General features: G+C 46.1%; 1 protein-coding gene across 1 annotated transcript in view; it reads left to right on the top strand.

Moving 5' to 3' along the window:
- NSUN2 (NOP2/Sun RNA methyltransferase 2) overlaps positions 1 to 16,931 on the top strand; it is a 503,790-nt gene that overhangs the window by 136,857 nt on the left and 350,002 nt on the right. Inside the window, exon 8 of the mRNA XM_085606101.1 lies at positions 11,175 to 11,249. Coding sequence (XP_085462227.1) covers positions 11,175 to 11,249 — 75 coding nt within the window. The remainder of the gene's footprint in view (positions 1 to 11,174; positions 11,250 to 16,931) is intronic.

The following is a 16,931-nucleotide window of genomic DNA, read 5'->3' as shown; positions in this document are numbered from 1 at the left end:
ACCGGCCTGTCGACCCTCGAACCTGCTCCTGCTCCAGCGCGGCATCTCTTGTGGCCAGCAACCTCAAAAACCCCGGAGGACCTGGCTACCTTTGACCTCTGATTCCCTGGGACTCCCATGAGTAGAGGCTCTACTCGAGAAACCTATTCCTAACTCCTGGCAGCAGCCCGGAACCGCGGACCCAACACACTCTGCACCAGCCAAGCCTGGCCAGTGCCGGAGTGGACAAAGACCCTGAGGACGACCCCACGGCGACTGTGACCCCGAGTCCGGCACCCAAGGACCCCCCTCGACATCCTGGACGAAGCCTGCAGCCTCAGAACCGAGTGCCACCCCAGCCGCGATCAACCAGAGGGTAAGATTCCCGACGTCAAAAGGCACCCCTGCACCCGGCGCCCTGCGGCCCCCTGTGCCCAATCCCGGGGTACCCACCTAACCTACAACTACCCAACTTACCCCTCGAAGTGGTGGTGGCACCGGAAACATCCTCGTCCCCGAGCCTGCAGCCTTTTTCCAAACCGGAACATTCCCATTGATTTCCATTGAGCGCCCGAAGGCTCAAAAGCACCCTGCACCCAGCCGCCCGAGTGGCCCTGGCAGTGCACTCTCTACACTAACTTACTTCCCCACTTGCCCTGAGTAAGTGACCAGGAGCCCAGCTCCCACAGACTCGTGGCTTGCCAGACAGCAGCCACCAACTAAGGCCCCCCTATCCCTCATAGGATAACATTGGGCCTAACTCACTCTGCACCCGGCCGTCCTGAAACCGCTGAGGGTGAACCAACTGTACCTACCTGACACTGGGGGACCCCTGAGTCTATGCCCGGAATTTCAACTCTGCCAGTCGAGTACTTACCCTTAAACCGCTAACTTCATTTTCCTCATAGGGTAACATTGACTGGCTTTTTCTTCAAAAATCTTCTAAGTGTGAACTTTTCAAAACTGTAAAAATTCACCAAAAATCAGCCAAGTGACAAAAACGAATTTACTCACCTGTTCCTGGGTGAGCTCCCAGTGCTGGATCTTGGTGCCCAGCCCTGACCCTGAAAAGTACTCACAACTATACTTACCTCTAACTCATTTTTCTCCCATAGGAAACCATTGTCTGCTTTTCTGTGAAATTTCTTCTAAGTGTCTATTTTTGCAAATTTGAAATATTCTTTTAAAATCGTACCATTTCTGCAAACGAAATTACTTACCTGTTTTTGATAAGGACCCCAGTCCTGGGTCTAGGCACCCAGTCCTGGATTACTAAAGTAACGAGAAAGTACTCTACCTGCAATTTGAATTTCTTGCCATAGAGATCCATTGAATGTTTTCTGTGAAATATTTTCTAAGTGCTAACTTTTGAAATAGCTAAATATTATTTAAAAATCATTACAGTTATTAAGTCGACTTTCATCACTTGATTCTGAATACTGACCCCAGGCTGGTTCTAGGATCCAGACCTGGAATTCCAAAAGTAATCTGAAAAGTAATTTATTACAAATAACCTGAATTTACCATTGAGCTCAATGCATTGTTATGTTTAGGAAATAGGATTGTTTATTGCAACCAACTGTGACTGTTTACACAAATTTATTGCTTGAAACAAAAGTATTTATATTCAACCTCTCATTCTGAGAAAGTATATTTTTACCCCCTTTGTGGTTCTAAAAATAAAACAAGCATATATTTTATATATACAAATCATTGGCCTAGAGTTCAGTTATTGAGTGTGTGAAACCATTTGCTGACTGAGTGTGTACAATAAATGCTTTACACTGTCCTCTGGTACTGCCTTACTGCTCGACCAAGCTACCACTTTTGAGAGTAAGGTCATACCTAACTTTGACCTCTATCAGCCTCTGGGGGACTGTGGACTCTGTACACCCTGTACCTATTAGGGAACAGTATATACAGAGCCACTTTCTCACATTGGTGGATCAGCGGTGGGATACAAACTTGCATTTGTTGGACTACTTGGTTACCATCTGATCACACGACAGAACTCTTAAAAATTGCCTTTAGAATTCTGATTGGTTTTTCCAAAATTACTAAAAGTCTTGCTAGGGCCTTGCTTAAGTCCCATTAGAATTTTAGAAAAATAAAAGTCACTATAGTCAGGGTAGAGGGTTAGAACTGTCAGGTTAGAATGTCTCAAACAAACCCAGCTATTAGTGATAATAATAACATGGACCTGGTGGAGGAGCTCGACCTCACACCTTACTTACACTTGTCTTTCAAGGAATTGAGGTCCTTATGTAAACTCAAAAATTTACAAATGGGTCAGCATCCAACCAAACAAGGGCTCCAGGAGCTCCTGGCTGAGTATGCTAAAGACCACCCATCTGAACATGGTGATGGCCAGTCAGATGAGGAAAGGGAAACAGGGGAGGAGGACAGCAACCTCCCCATACTATTCCCTAGGGAGGAGATGGCACCCATACCCTCCAACTCAAGACATAGCATCTGGGCACCTAGAGACCACACAGGTGGCTCTGGTCCCAGAGACAACACTGGGGGTCCCCCCAGTGAAGAGGACAGCCTTATGAGGCTGGCCAAAAGAATAGATCTAGAGTCCAGGCTCCTGGCTCTAGAAAAGGAAAGGAGAGAGATGGGTTTAGCACCCATCAATGGTGGCAGCAATAATAAAAACAAGGATAGGGAGGAAACTTCTGACCTTAAAATCCCCAAAGGGATTGTCCCTAAATTTGAGGAAGGTGATGACATCACCAAATGGTTCACAGCCTTTGAGAGGGCTTGTGATATCAGGAAAGTAAAGAAACCTCTCTGGGGGGCACTCCTGTGGGAACTGTTCTCTGGTAACTGCAGGGACAGGCTTCTGACTCTCTCTGGGCCAGAAGCAGGATCCTATGACCTCATGAAGAAAGCTCTGATTGAGGGATTTGGATTCACCACTGAGGAGTATAGAATTAGATTCAGGGGAGCTCACAAAACCCAGACCCAGTCCTGGATTGATTTTGTAGATTTCTCAGTGAAGACACTGGATGGTTGGTTAGCTGGACATGGTGTGCAGGATTTTACTGGATTGTACAATTTATTCATGAAGGAACATATTTTGAGTAACTGCACAAATGAAAAGTTGCATCAGCATTTGGTAGACCTAGGTCTAAAATCCCCCCAAGAATTGGGAAAAAGAGCAGACCACTGGGTCAAGACTAGGGTGACTAGGACGTTCACTGGGAGGGACCAGAACCAAGGGGTCCCAAAACCTCCCCAGAAGAAAGAGAGTGAACCCCTTGTGGATAAAAGAAAGGAGTCCCAGGTAGCCCCCCAAAAACCTGACCAGGAGGGTGGGCCCAAAGACACCTCACAAACTAAACCAGGGTACCAAGGTAAGAATTGGGATCCCAACAGAATATGGTGTTTCAACTGTCAGAAGGCTGGACACCACACCCAGGACTCTAGCTGTCCTAAAAATAAGGTTCCTAGTACAGCTCCAGGGGTGACTAGTGTAGCCCCAGGGGTTGCCAGTGTAGCTTGGGAGGGAGGGTCCTCAGATGAGGAAGTCCTCCTAGCTTTCAACTGGGGAATGGGCCCAAGAAGCAAGCTGGAGATCCCAGAAGGAAGTAGACACTTCCACCACCTACTGGTGAATGGAATCCCAGCCACTGCCCTGAGAGATACCTGTGCCAGTCACACTGTGGTACATGACAGGTTGGTATTCCCACACCAATATGTCTCAGGGGAAACAAGAAGGGTAAGAACTGTCCCAGGGGGAGTCACTGTTAGGCCTGTGGCTATAGTGCCCCTAGCCACAGCTGGGTCCCTTAGATGGAGGAAAGTGATAGTCAGTAAAAACCTCCCCCTTGATTGTCTCTTGGGGAATGATCACTTAGATGTGGAACTGAGCCAAAGAGAGGTGCTGGCCCAATGCCAGGCCTCGCCCAAAGAACCTGTGGGGGCTCAACCTGCAGTCAGTGCAGCTGAGTCCCAAAAGAATGAGAAGAAACAGGGTAGGAAAGGTGGGCAACTGTTAGCCACAGTTCCAGAGAGCCAGGGAGATGCTATCCCAGTAAGGGAAAACTCCCACAATGGCACTGGTAAAGCCCCCCCTAGCCAACAGCAAGACCTGACTAGTCAGGCAACTGTCCAGCCTGAATTAGTGGCTCCTCAGGTGGCAGAACAAGGGGTAGAGGAGGGGTGTTCCCTACCAAGAGTAGGGACCCCCTATCCTCAAACAGACCAACAGCCAGGACCCAAAATAGAAAGATGGGACCAGGACAGTAAAAGACAAGGAGAGGAGCCTTGGGAGTTAGGTCCTGAAACTAATAAGACAGGCCAGCTCCCCAAAGGGATTGACCTAGGCAGAAGGATGTAAGGCAGAGTAGGCCCTGCAACTTTCAAACCACTTCCCCAACTCTTCCTCGCCTGAAAGACTAGGTAGACTCTCCCAGCTTTGGCAGAAGTCTCCTGGCCTTTGGGCTGGGGGGGGCTTGTGTGAGAAAGTGGGTTTCTGTTGCAGTAACCCCCCCTTTTTTTGCCTAATAGCTGATGCACTTTTCCTTGTTGTGCCCTGGGCTCCTGCCAATCAGGTGCCCAGGGCCTATGTTCCTTCCTTAAAACACACAAACTCCCAATTGGCAAACCCTGGCCACATGTCAGCCCCTGGTAAATGGTACCCTAGGTACCCAGGGCCTTGTGACCAGGGAAGGCCTCTAAGGGCTGCAGCACTCCTTGTGCCACCCTTAGAGGCCCTGTACCCTTACACACACACACTGCCTTTGCAGGCTGAGTGTCTGGGTGCAGGACAAAACAAAGAGTCGACATGGCACACATCTCTGTGTGCCATGCCCATTACCTATACTGCCAAGGCATATGTCAGCCACCCCTCTGGCTGGGTGCCTTATGCCTATGGTGTGGGCACAGGAGCAGGAGCCCTGTGCCCCTACAGTACCCAGGTCCATCCCTAGGCACTGTAAGTACAGTGCTGCCTTTTACAAGTACATGGTGCTGAGAGCTCGTCAAACACGAACTCCACAGCACCATAATGGCAACACTGAAGACTGGGAAGTTTGGTATCAAACTTCTCAGCACATTAAACCCACACTGATGCCAGTGTGGGATTTAATGTACTAAGCACCCCAGAGGGCATCTTAGAGATGCCCCCTTACAGCTAACCTACAATCCACGTCTGCTCTGAGGCTGCCCAGGCTGCCACACAGCAGACACGTTGCTGGACCCCTGGGTGGGAGAGCCCCTGCTCTCCCGGGCCTGCAACAATGCACATCCTGGGTGAGGTGAGAAATCTCCTCCCCCAGGATGAGCAAAGGGAAGCTTCAAAGGCATGCCGCCAGTTGGAGTTTCCCCAGGCCACTGCAACCCCCCACTCTGGCAGGAAGCTTGGCCGGAAACCCCATACAAGGACAGGGGATGTGCCAGCCTGCCCACCCCACCCCTCAGGTGGGGGAGGCGAAGTGAAGCACATCTCCGGGCTCTCGCCATCTTGAAGATGGGAGGCCCTACCCTATCAGGATTAGGCTACTGCCCTCCTCCCACAGGAGAGAGGCAGGATAGGGGGTGTACCCACCCCAGGACAAGGACCCATTGGTCCCTGGCCTTCAGCTACCTGTAACGCCCCTAAATCTAGTATTTAGGGGCCCCCTGAACCTTCCTTCCCCAGATTCCAGATAGAAACCTACAAGAAGAGCAAGAAGAAAAAAAAGACCTGCCCTGCAGCTGCTAAAAAGAGGAAGACACCAACTGCTTTGGCCCCAGCCCTACCGGCCTGTCGACCCTCGAACCTGCTCCTGCTCCAGCGCGGCATCTCTTGTGGCCAGCAACCTCAAAAACCCCGGAGGACCTGGCTACCTTTGACCTCTGATTCCCTGGGACTCCCATGAGTAGAGGCTCTACTCGAGAAACCTATTCCTAACTCCTGGCAGCAGCCCGGAACCGCGGACCCAACACACTCTGCACCAGCCAAGCCTGGCCAGTGCCGGAGTGGACAAAGACCCTGAGGACGACCCCACGGCGACTGTGACCCCGAGTCCGGCACCCAAGGACCCCCCTCGACATCCTGGACGAAGCCTGCAGCCTCAGAACCGAGTGCCACCCCAGCCGCGATCAACCAGAGGGTAAGATTCCCGACGTCAAAAGGCACCCCTGCACCCGGCGCCCTGCGGCCCCCTGTGCCCAATCCCGGGGTACCCACCTAACCTACAACTACCCAACTTACCCCTCGAAGTGGTGGTGGCACCGGAAACATCCTCGTCCCCGAGCCTGCAGCCTTTTTCCAAACCGGAACATTCCCATTGATTTCCATTGAGCGCCCGAAGGCTCAAAAGCACCCTGCACCCAGCCGCCCGAGTGGCCCTGGCAGTGCACTCTCTACACTAACTTACTTCCCCACTTGCCCTGAGTAAGTGACCAGGAGCCCAGCTCCCACAGACTCGTGGCTTGCCAGACAGCAGCCACCAACTAAGGCCCCCCTATCCCTCATAGGATAACATTGGGCCTAACTCACTCTGCACCCGGCCGTCCTGAAACCGCTGAGGGTGAACCAACTGTACCTACCTGACACTGGGGGACCCCTGAGTCTATGCCCGGAATTTCAACTCTGCCAGTCGAGTACTTACCCTTAAACCGCTAACTTCATTTTCCTCATAGGGTAACATTGACTGGCTTTTTCTTCAAAAATCTTCTAAGTGTGAACTTTTCAAAACTGTAAAAATTCACCAAAAATCAGCCAAGTGACAAAAACGAATTTACTCACCTGTTCCTGGGTGAGCTCCCAGTGCTGGATCTTGGTGCCCAGCCCTGACCCTGAAAAGTACTCACAACTATACTTACCTCTAACTCATTTTTCTCCCATAGGAAACCATTGTCTGCTTTTCTGTGAAATTTCTTCTAAGTGTCTATTTTTGCAAATTTGAAATATTCTTTTAAAATCGTACCATTTCTGCAAACGAAATTACTTACCTGTTTTTGATAAGGACCCCAGTCCTGGGTCTAGGCACCCAGTCCTGGATTACTAAAGTAACGAGAAAGTACTCTACCTGCAATTTGAATTTCTTGCCATAGAGATCCATTGAATGTTTTCTGTGAAATATTTTCTAAGTGCTAACTTTTGAAATAGCTAAATATTATTTAAAAATCATTACAGTTATTAAGTCGACTTTCATCACTTGATTCTGAATACTGACCCCAGGCTGGTTCTAGGATCCAGACCTGGAATTCCAAAAGTAATCTGAAAAGTAATTTATTACAAATAACCTGAATTTACCATTGAGCTCAATGCATTGTTATGTTTAGGAAATAGGATTGTTTATTGCAACCAACTGTGACTGTTTACACAAATTTATTGCTTGAAACAAAAGTATTTATATTCAACCTCTCATTCTGAGAAAGTATATTTTTACCCCCTTTGTGGTTCTAAAAATAAAACAAGCATATATTTTATATATACAAATCATTGGCCTAGAGTTCAGTTATTGAGTGTGTGAAACCATTTGCTGACTGAGTGTGTACAATAAATGCTTTACACTGTCCTCTGGTACTGCCTTACTGCTCGACCAAGCTACCACTTTTGAGAGTAAGGTCATACCTAACTTTGACCTCTATCAGCCTCTGGGGGACTGTGGACTCTGTACACCCTGTACCTATTAGGGAACAGTATATACAGAGCCACTTTCTCACAACAGGTAAACATTTAGTGTGGACTTCACTTACCCTGACTAGGATTGTGGTTCCTGCTTGGACAGGGTTCATACCTCTGCCAACCAGGAACCCAATTTCTAACTGCATGGTAATTAGGGGTGGGCGGAATTTGCGAAATTCACTTTCGCAAATTATTGTGAAAATGTTAAAAATCTCCGCAAACACGCGGAAATATCGCGAAGATGCGGATGTTTTTTTCCCGCCCGTTCGCATGATCGCGAGAAGAAAGACGTGATCGCGCGACGAATGACGTTACTGCGGGCGCGAACTGTCGCGAGACAGCGCAAATGGCTACCTACAATCCAACATCTCGTGGAGAACGCGACCGGATCGGGATTGATTCAGGTAAGGCGATCGCGCGAGAATGTATTATTTTACAGCGCGAGCAAGCAAAACATTTGCGGTAAAATGCGGATTGCGGAAATTTTGACATTTTCGCGCTCTCCGCGGAACGCGAAAATGTCAAATTTTCGCAATTTCTGCGAGCGGAACGGAATTTTAGCCCAGGCCTAATGGTAATATGATAGAGCTGGAACGTAGTAGACATAGACGTGTTTTTTTCTTTTAATTACTTGAACATAGAGTATAATGAACTGAAAGATGAGGAATTTATAAACAATACTATGCACTGCAATCGTTCTGTACATAGTCTTTCACAATTCTATAATTGTGATCGCTTTTTTAGGCAGCCATGTTTTTCATCACTGTTGTACAGTTTAGTCAGTTTCTCAAAGTGTATTGTAAACATAATCATTGCAAAAAGAAGACAAGACTGGTTATAAACATTTTCAATATATGAAAACACTGTCAAAGGTACATATGTTAATGGTCAGATTGTGTTCAATATTGTGAAAACACGGTTCAAACTGTGAAAAAGTGGCCCAAATTAGTATCACATCTAGCACAACCAAAGTAATGTCTTTGTTGGGGGAGGTACTTAAAAACCATACATTTTGGACAAAATCTATAGTGTTCTCTGTTGAATCAATCAAATGTCCTTTACTGCCGTAATCCTGGCAAAGGCATTTGAACCTTACACAGTATGTCTTGTCGAACGAAGAACAATCTCACTGTGCATTAAGAATGGGAACGCTGTGGTTTATGAAAAAAAGGTAATTGTATCGTAAGTACAATGGTAAACAAAGTATGACACACAGCAGGGCAGATGGAATCAGTTACAGACTGCGTAGAACAGCTCAATGGGTGAATCTTACTATAGATCCAGTAGCAGGCCCCTACATTGATAAATATCTAAATACATTTATAACAGTCTTGTCTTGTTTTCACAATGATTGTGTTTACAATTTACTTTTGAGTTATTGACTAAATTGTACAACATTAATATAGTGATACTTATGCATGGTATCACTATAGCACCTTTGTACACGTTGGTCAATAACCTGTGCACGTTTTATATGCATATAAAACATTGATCATCCTCCCCATTTGTGTTTAAGGGTTTCTCCTGTATCTGATATTTCCTTGTACTGTGTGGGACGCTACACACTGAGCATATATGACTAAATGTTTATTCTATGTTTGTCTATGACCAGTGCCATTATAGTATATAATGTTTTATCGTATTTTGGTCTTTGTTTGGATGGTCTTTTACCAAATGTTTAATACATATTTATTGTGATGTATAAAATCTCATAATTGTTTTTCATTCTCCTTAAATGGCACCTTGTTGGATATTGTTGGCACATACATCAGTACACTTGTCGAGCATTGGTCTACAGGTTGCTCCTGTGGGCTTTATAATTACTGGTTAAAATATGGCATTGGAAACTTGCCTTAGAAGTCCTGGGTGCTCATTTCTAGTGCTACTCATTTGCACCCCAGCCTGTGCACTTATTGTATAAATCACAAATGTAGTTGTAGGTTTGCCTTTGGAAAGTTGTGGGTGGGCCATGGGCAAAGAGTAGCCACTCTATAATCAGGTTCATGACTTCAGAGTGTAAACCAGAGTATAACTTGAATCAGTCTTAACTGTCAAAATGTAAATTCGCTGGAATACACTATTGGCAATACTCTGACTTGGAAAACTCTTTTTCCCGGTCGTTCAGAAGAAACTTCATTTTCTTTATCATCTCTCCTGTTAGTGGCTTTTTTCTTGCTTTTTTACATTTTGGTCGTTATGTTGCATTTCATCTGATTTTATGAACATGGTTTTAATTTTTTTATGCTATTGTTTTCTACTGTCAATCAAGCATTTATAGAGCACGGCAAATCACACTCAAGGGTCTCGGGGCTCTGGAGCTGTTATCTGCTGTGTGGAGTTTTGATCATTCAAACATCCAGGTCTTTATCTTCTGAATAACTGGAGTAAAGAAGTGTCCCTGAGGTGCAGGGGGAAGTTGTTCCAAGCCTTGGCTGCCAAGTGCGAGAAGGAGTGTCCTCCGCTGGTGGATCCGTAGGGTGTCTGCAAGGGAGAAGGAAGCTGATCGAAGTTGTCTGTTCTGTTTGTGGAAGGTCAGGCATTTGTTGATGTATGCTGTTGCTTATTTGGGCAAGGCCTTGTAGGTGTGGGTCTGAATCTTGAACTGGCGTCTCTTCTGAATCTGTAGCCAGTGTAGTTTCTTGAGAAGTGGTGTGATGTGGGTCTGGAGTATTTTCAGGAGGCTTTCAGTGGTTCCTACTTAGTGTGTTTCTGGGTTCCATAGTCTAGTCTGCTGGTGATGAGGACCTGCATGACGGTCCTTCTGGTGTTAAACAGGAGCCACCTGAAGATCTTGCAGAGCATGTGAGGTCTGTGGAAGCAAGCAAATGAGACTCTGTTGACTTGTTTCTTCATGGATAGCTGTCGGTTTAATTGTTTAAATAGAAGTAAGCCAAAATGTAATTATTGTAATGTCAGCCTTTTGTGAGAAGTGACAGCAGTTTTATGATTGTGCACTCATTCTTTTCCTTGCGGAGCTTAATCTGAAGGATTCTTGCCATGCATGCAGAGCATTTCTTTTAGGTTTTGTGATAGTGTTGAAAGAGAAAATTCTATTGTGGCTGCCTTCATCTTGGCATGAAGTTGATAAATCTTTGGAAATCTAGAGCAATTTGCGGTTTCTGGGTAAGTATTTAGTCGGAACTGCTAATTAGCGCTTATGGTTTAGGCCTGCCAATGCTGCTGGACACCAGCATGATAACTAATTATCACCTTGTGTGCAGTAGTAAAGACAAGGGTTACTCTAGGAGTTGGAAAAGGTTAGAAATTCAGATAAAGTATGGCACAGTGTATAGCCCACAATAAACTATTTAGAGCATGGATTTCAAGTGAGCATTTTACTTCTGCGTTGGACCAGGCAGATAAAACTCGGTAAGTATTTGTTTTTTCTGTTGCATTGTTGAGGGCAAAGAAGATAATCGAACTTTCCTCCTTTTTGGTGATGCGGTGTTTTCCATGAAGGTATTGTAAATGGGCAGAGGGGAGAAACATATAATTTTGTATGTGTCTTTTGCACATGATGCTAAAATTGAACTGGTTGAAAGCTATTGTGTCTTCCTTTCTTGTTTTGTAGTGGGGATGGCACCATGAGGAAAAATATTGATGTCTGGAAGAAGTGGACTACACTTAACAGTTTACAGCTGCACGGGTGAGTTCTCTGGCTTCACAAACCTGTACAGTTTGCCAGTTAGCTTTTTAAAATATTATGCCCCTCTATTTTATTGTGATTGTAAAGTGAATGTAGTGCAGCCTCAATGCATTTTTGTAACCTAGCCCTGAAATCTTATGTTCCCGATATACCGATGCCAGAGGCAGATGGTTGAGGGTGTATATGCTCTCTATACACGGTTTACTAAATGGACGAGCCCATATGCTTTAAAGATGGTCATTCAGCTAACCTTATAAAATATATTTTCCTGTTCTCGCTCTACAGTCTCCATTATCTGTTTGTATTCTGTAGTGAGTCATCGTTTTGGGTGATGCAGAAGTGGCGTGTTTGGTGTATACCTCTAATCCGGCTCTTTGTTCCAGTTTCCCCATGCTTTTGATGTATTTTCTACCATATTTATCTCTACCCGAGGGCTTGGTGCAATTTGATAGATCATGTCTTGCAGCAGTATGGGGGTCAGCATTGTCCTTTTCAACCTATGGGTGTGTGAGCCATGCCATTGGGTGGTACCGGTGATACGCATGCTGTGCCTGTGATCAAAGGAAATAAAGTTCAAAGTCTGGTGCCTCATAGACCACCTGATTGCATGGGAGCATCAGTACCACCCATTTTAACTTTGGTCTCATACTCTCTCATGCTACTATTATCATTATCAAGTGTAGTTTGTGGAATGTGGCTCTTGGTATTGACATGTTGTTGGAAAGATGCAATATCCTGGCAGACCAAAAATTTTCGTTAGTGCCCCTTGCCTCGCCAATGACGCGGGGAGAGTAATCCATCATTCTACCTGTGTCTCCGGTTTAGAGATTAGCGCTCTACTGTTAACTCACATTATTCGGTTTTTCTCTCTGGTGTTCATTACACCTAGGTATTTAACTTAATCTTCTTCCCATTTGAGTTTGTATTTAAAAGGTATTACCACCAAAGGTGGGTTGAGAGGGGAAAATCACTGACTTGGCCCAGTTGATGTGGAACCCCGATAAGTATCTAAATAGTATATACTCCCTAACAATAGATTTAAGGTGTTCTTTTGAGCCTTTTATGTAGATGACTGTATTGGCAGCATACAGAGATTCTGTGAGCTCGTGGACTGTAAAGTTGAGTGCGCAGGGCACATAGCATTAATGCAGATTGCAAGCTAAAGTTTCCAGCACTATCTCAAATAGGATTCCCTGTGTAGTCCTGCACGTTGGGGATTTGGCAGATATCTTGACACTTACTTATATCCGTGTCACGGGCTGGACTATAGTGGGATTATTCAATTTACAAAAGCAGCCGGCATACCAATCTGCTTTAGTATTGTAATCCGATTTCCACTCAAGTGAGTCGAATGCCTTTGTCAGCCAGGAGTACCACCTTCTCTGTAAGCCTGGGCCCCAATTTATGCATTGGGGCGATGAGTGTGTGTTATGTTGATCTATCTGGTACACAGAAGGCCTGCTCAGGTCTGACCAAGTCCAGGAGCATGGGGAGGAACCCAGTGACTATAGCTAGTGTTATAGCTTCACTGTATATAAGCGATGGCAATCTGTAAGATTTGCATAGTGTGGGGTCTTTAGAAGGTTTTTAGATTGTGAGAAGTAGTGGCCCTCGTGGTTTAGGGCAGCAGACGCCATCCCTTGGTTCTTGGTACACAGTCATTACATGCGGGACTAAAAGTGCTGTGTGTTCCCTGTAGAACTCCCCAAGCAGCCAATTGGGACCAGGCTTTTTTCTACTTTGCAGCCCTTTTAATTGCTTCAAGGATCTCTTCCACAGTGACTGGTTGTTCCACAAACGCCCTAAGCCCTTCTACTGACTAGTTTGATCTCATCAAGGTATTCATTGAACTTCGTTTCGGTGGCCTGCATTTTAGAGGAGTATAAATACGTGTAGAAGGAAGTGCATGCCTGTGTGATCCCTTCAGCATTGTGACAAATCTGCACTTCCCTGTTGGCCACAGCAATATTGCCAGAGGTCCGTTGTTGAATGTTCGTGTCAGCCAGAGTTTTGCTTAACCTTTCGTCCTTCCCATATCTATGGGTCATCATTGCGGTACCCAGGTGTTTGACGTCTTGCTCGGCTTTTTAATTGCTTGCAGACATTAATAGTAAAATCACAGAATCTAAAGTGGGATCTAAGGAAATGTAGTACTTTTCAAGTTCACTTATTTCTATTTTCAGTTCAGCCACCCTCTTGCGCATGCTTTTCAGTATGCCACGCATGCTTGGTGATAGAAACTTCCCTGACCACAACTTTGAATGCTTCCCAATATTGTGCTGAAATACTCCTTAATTATCTCCCTAATGTTGATGCAAAAGGGAGCAACATCACCCTTCTTTCTTAAATCATTTTGTATCCACGATCTGCTTTTTTAACTCTTGGTAACATCACCACCGCTTTTTAGGTCTCGCCTGGCGTAAGACTGCGCAGACATGTGCAGTCTCGCTGGCGAGATTTAATGTTTTAGGTTAGATTTCTCTAGTGGGCTTTAAGCCCCACCCCTCATTTCCATTGGCTGGCGTCACCGTTTATCCTAAACGGTGGCCAGCCATTGGAAAGGAGTGTCTCGCGACGTACACTTTTCTCTTTAAGAGCCGTCCCAGTTGGACTGGCTGCCCCGACTTACTGCTGGCGTGTAAGTTTTTTTTATCTTTATGGGGCCAAACACATGGCCCCATCAAGATAAGAAACCAGTCATGCGAGTCAGTCCAACTGGGACGGCTCGCGAGCCAGTCCAACTGGGACGGCTCTCACCCCGCTGGAGCGGGAGCCCAGAGATCAGCGGACCAGCCGACCAAGGACCGCGCTCTGCTTGTCTTTCTAACGCCAAGAGGTAAGGAAGGCAAATTGGCGGCTTGCAAATTAGCAAACAGACCGCGCCTGTGCAGCTTACTTCTCTAAGCACATTGAATTAAGCATATAGAGGCGGATCAGTGTCATAGGCAGCATCCATATCGGCGTCCGGCGACTGTCCTGTTTGTCCTTTTGCGTTCCATCCTGTCTGGGGGGGGGCTAAGCCTGATCAGGCCACTTCTTCCCACAGAACGCGGAAAGAATGGGCACGCGCAGCCTGACCCCAAGGTGGCTGCCACTTAAGAGGCGGCCCCTCCGCCGTGCGCGGGCTAGTGCCTGTGCGAGCGTTGACGAGGAGGGATTGCGAGGAGCCGGGGCATGGAGGCGGCCCTTTGTCTGAGACCGGCTCGCACACCGCCGCCAGGGGCCGCGAAGTGAACCGGTCGCTCCTACCCTTGGACGGTAAGAACCGCCTCTTCCCAGTCTATTAATTTATGACCTTGCCCTGGGACGCAGTGCCTCGACAGTGGTGGGGGATGGGCGATTACTCGATCTATTATTATAGGGGCATTGATTACTTTTGCTGGCTAATTTACTCCAGGCGGGGGCATCATTTTTACATTGGTAGTATGTTTCAGGGTAGGATGTTTGTGCTTTATGATTTCTAATATTTTCCGTATAGAGTGGGATTAATTGCAAATTGGTTTGGGTGCATTTTGCATACAGGTTTTTGTGTAAATTGAGGTCTAGGTGGGTATTATCAACCACAGTCACAGAGCTGCGTATGTGTGCACAAGCTTCTTAAACAAACTAAGTCTGATGGCAGCACGTTTCCCTTGTAGCGCGAGAGATTCTCAGATCATTTGCAGTGAAGGAACCATTCGCACTGAGGCACAAACTGATCACGCCAGTAACGTTGATTGGAGGGAAACAGCTTGAAACTCATTGTTATCACTTGTAACTGCTGGGCCGGAAGCTTGCATGTTACGTTAGACTACCATCTCATCATTCAGTTTCATACTTGCGACGCGATGGATTGCGACCCTTGTCCATTAACGACACTGGCCCGCAACGCCGCAAGTGGTGCCGTCCTTTGAATATGGCATTGTGGAGAATATGCAGCAGCCTATGGGGCTCCCAAGCCAGCATAAGCACAGGCAAACTTACAAATATGGAAATCTTGCACTTTGAGGGTGGCTACGCCTGGCCTCTGCAGTCCACAACCACTCCATGCTGTGCGACTGTAAAAAACAGGTTGCAAAGTATCTGTGCCCATTGGTGCGACTCACGGGGGAAGAAGAACGCCGCGTGGCTCCATACATCAGCTTGTGTCTCGCAGGATCTTACAGTGTTTGCATGATGCTTTGTAATGATGATTGATGATCTAAATTGGTGAATGTAATTTGTGGTTTGCAATAGCACCGTCTTTGGCGCAGCGCTGCTCTTCTGCCAAGTACATAGAGGGAGAGGGGTTTAGTCAGGGCTTTAAGTGGGATGAAAAAACTGGGGGGGGCTTGTCTCAAAGGGGCGTGGCCAGTGTAATTAAGGGCGTGGCTTAAAACAAGTAAGCTAAGAATCTGTGCTTAGCATAGTGTGCCGCCCGACTTGTATTTTGCGGTTTCTGTCACTGCATTCAGATATATGATACAAAAAGTAACATCATACCTACAATAAGTCAGGACTATTGGCTTTGCCAATGGTTGTTCGTTGCATAAGATAAATAAGCAGCAACTATGGCTTGTATATAATATTGAAAAAGTTTTCACTTAAAGCCCTGGTGACACCATGACGATGTTGCTGCTTCTGAGTTTCAAAAAGAGAAGGGGATCCCAGCCGGGTATTTTCATACACCTCCTGTGGCATTGCAGGATAATTCAGGAGTACTGGCACAAGATACACGCCATCATGAGTGAAACCCTTGAGACTGACATCCGGCCGGAAGCTCCTAGATGCCTCCTAAATATCTGGGAACCCACGGACCTCAATGCATATGCCATACACTGGGTGACACTTGCCTGCATGATTGCCAAGAGGAACATTGTGCAACACTGGGGGGCTTCGCAGGCACCTACAATAACAGACTGGAAAAAGGACCTTGATTGGTGCATGCAACGAGAAAAGTCTGTGTACATCGCAAGGGGTTGCCCCCGAAAATGGTCCAAAATTTGGACCCCCTGGAACTTATATCGAGGTGAAATATGTACCCCCCCCCCAGACTACACGATGTAGATATCTCCCCTTCTCCGTAATTCCAACTGTACTATTATTTTATGCATTGCTGAATCCTTGTGCTTGCAACTACCTACGCGGTGTTACTATGAAACTATGCCTTGTAGTCGATGTTTTTCTAATAAAAAGAGTTATAAAAAAAAAAAAAAGAGAAGGGGAATCCAGAGAGAAAATGCCTCTCCGAAGGATTTCCCTTCCCTTACAATGCTCACCTGGCATGACGTCATGCCTTATCTTCTAAACTTGTGAGAAGTGAGCAGTGTGAGCACGCGCACATCGATGTGCCTGTCACTGCAGTCTGGAAACAAGCATTGAAAATGCAATAGGCCTCACGTTTTATTAAGTTAAAGCCATTTGCTTTGCTAATGGTATTATGTAGCAAAGCAAATGGCTTTAACTTAATAAAAGGCGAGGCCTATTGCAATTTCAATGCTTGTTAAATCATCTGTATTTGTGACCTGCTTTTGAACTCTTTTGTATGTAAGAAGTACTCCTTTTAATTGTCATGATTTTAAGTAATCAAACAAAGTAAAATTGAATTAAATTGAGGTAGCGCCAGTAGGTGCTCCCTGTTTGAGTCTCTACATGAATTCTGTACTGGCTGCCATGGGCCATGTCCTTGTCCTCCTCACAGGATCATGGTCTGAGAGTGTTTTG

This window comes from Triturus cristatus, chromosome 5_1, assembly GCF_964204655.1.
Source record: "Triturus cristatus chromosome 5_1, aTriCri1.1, whole genome shotgun sequence".
In the NCBI taxonomy this organism is placed as follows: domain Eukaryota; kingdom Metazoa; phylum Chordata; class Amphibia; order Caudata; family Salamandridae; genus Triturus; species Triturus cristatus.
The sequence above is the reverse complement of the archived record's forward strand: the minus strand, read 5'-3'. Positions and strand labels throughout refer to the sequence as shown.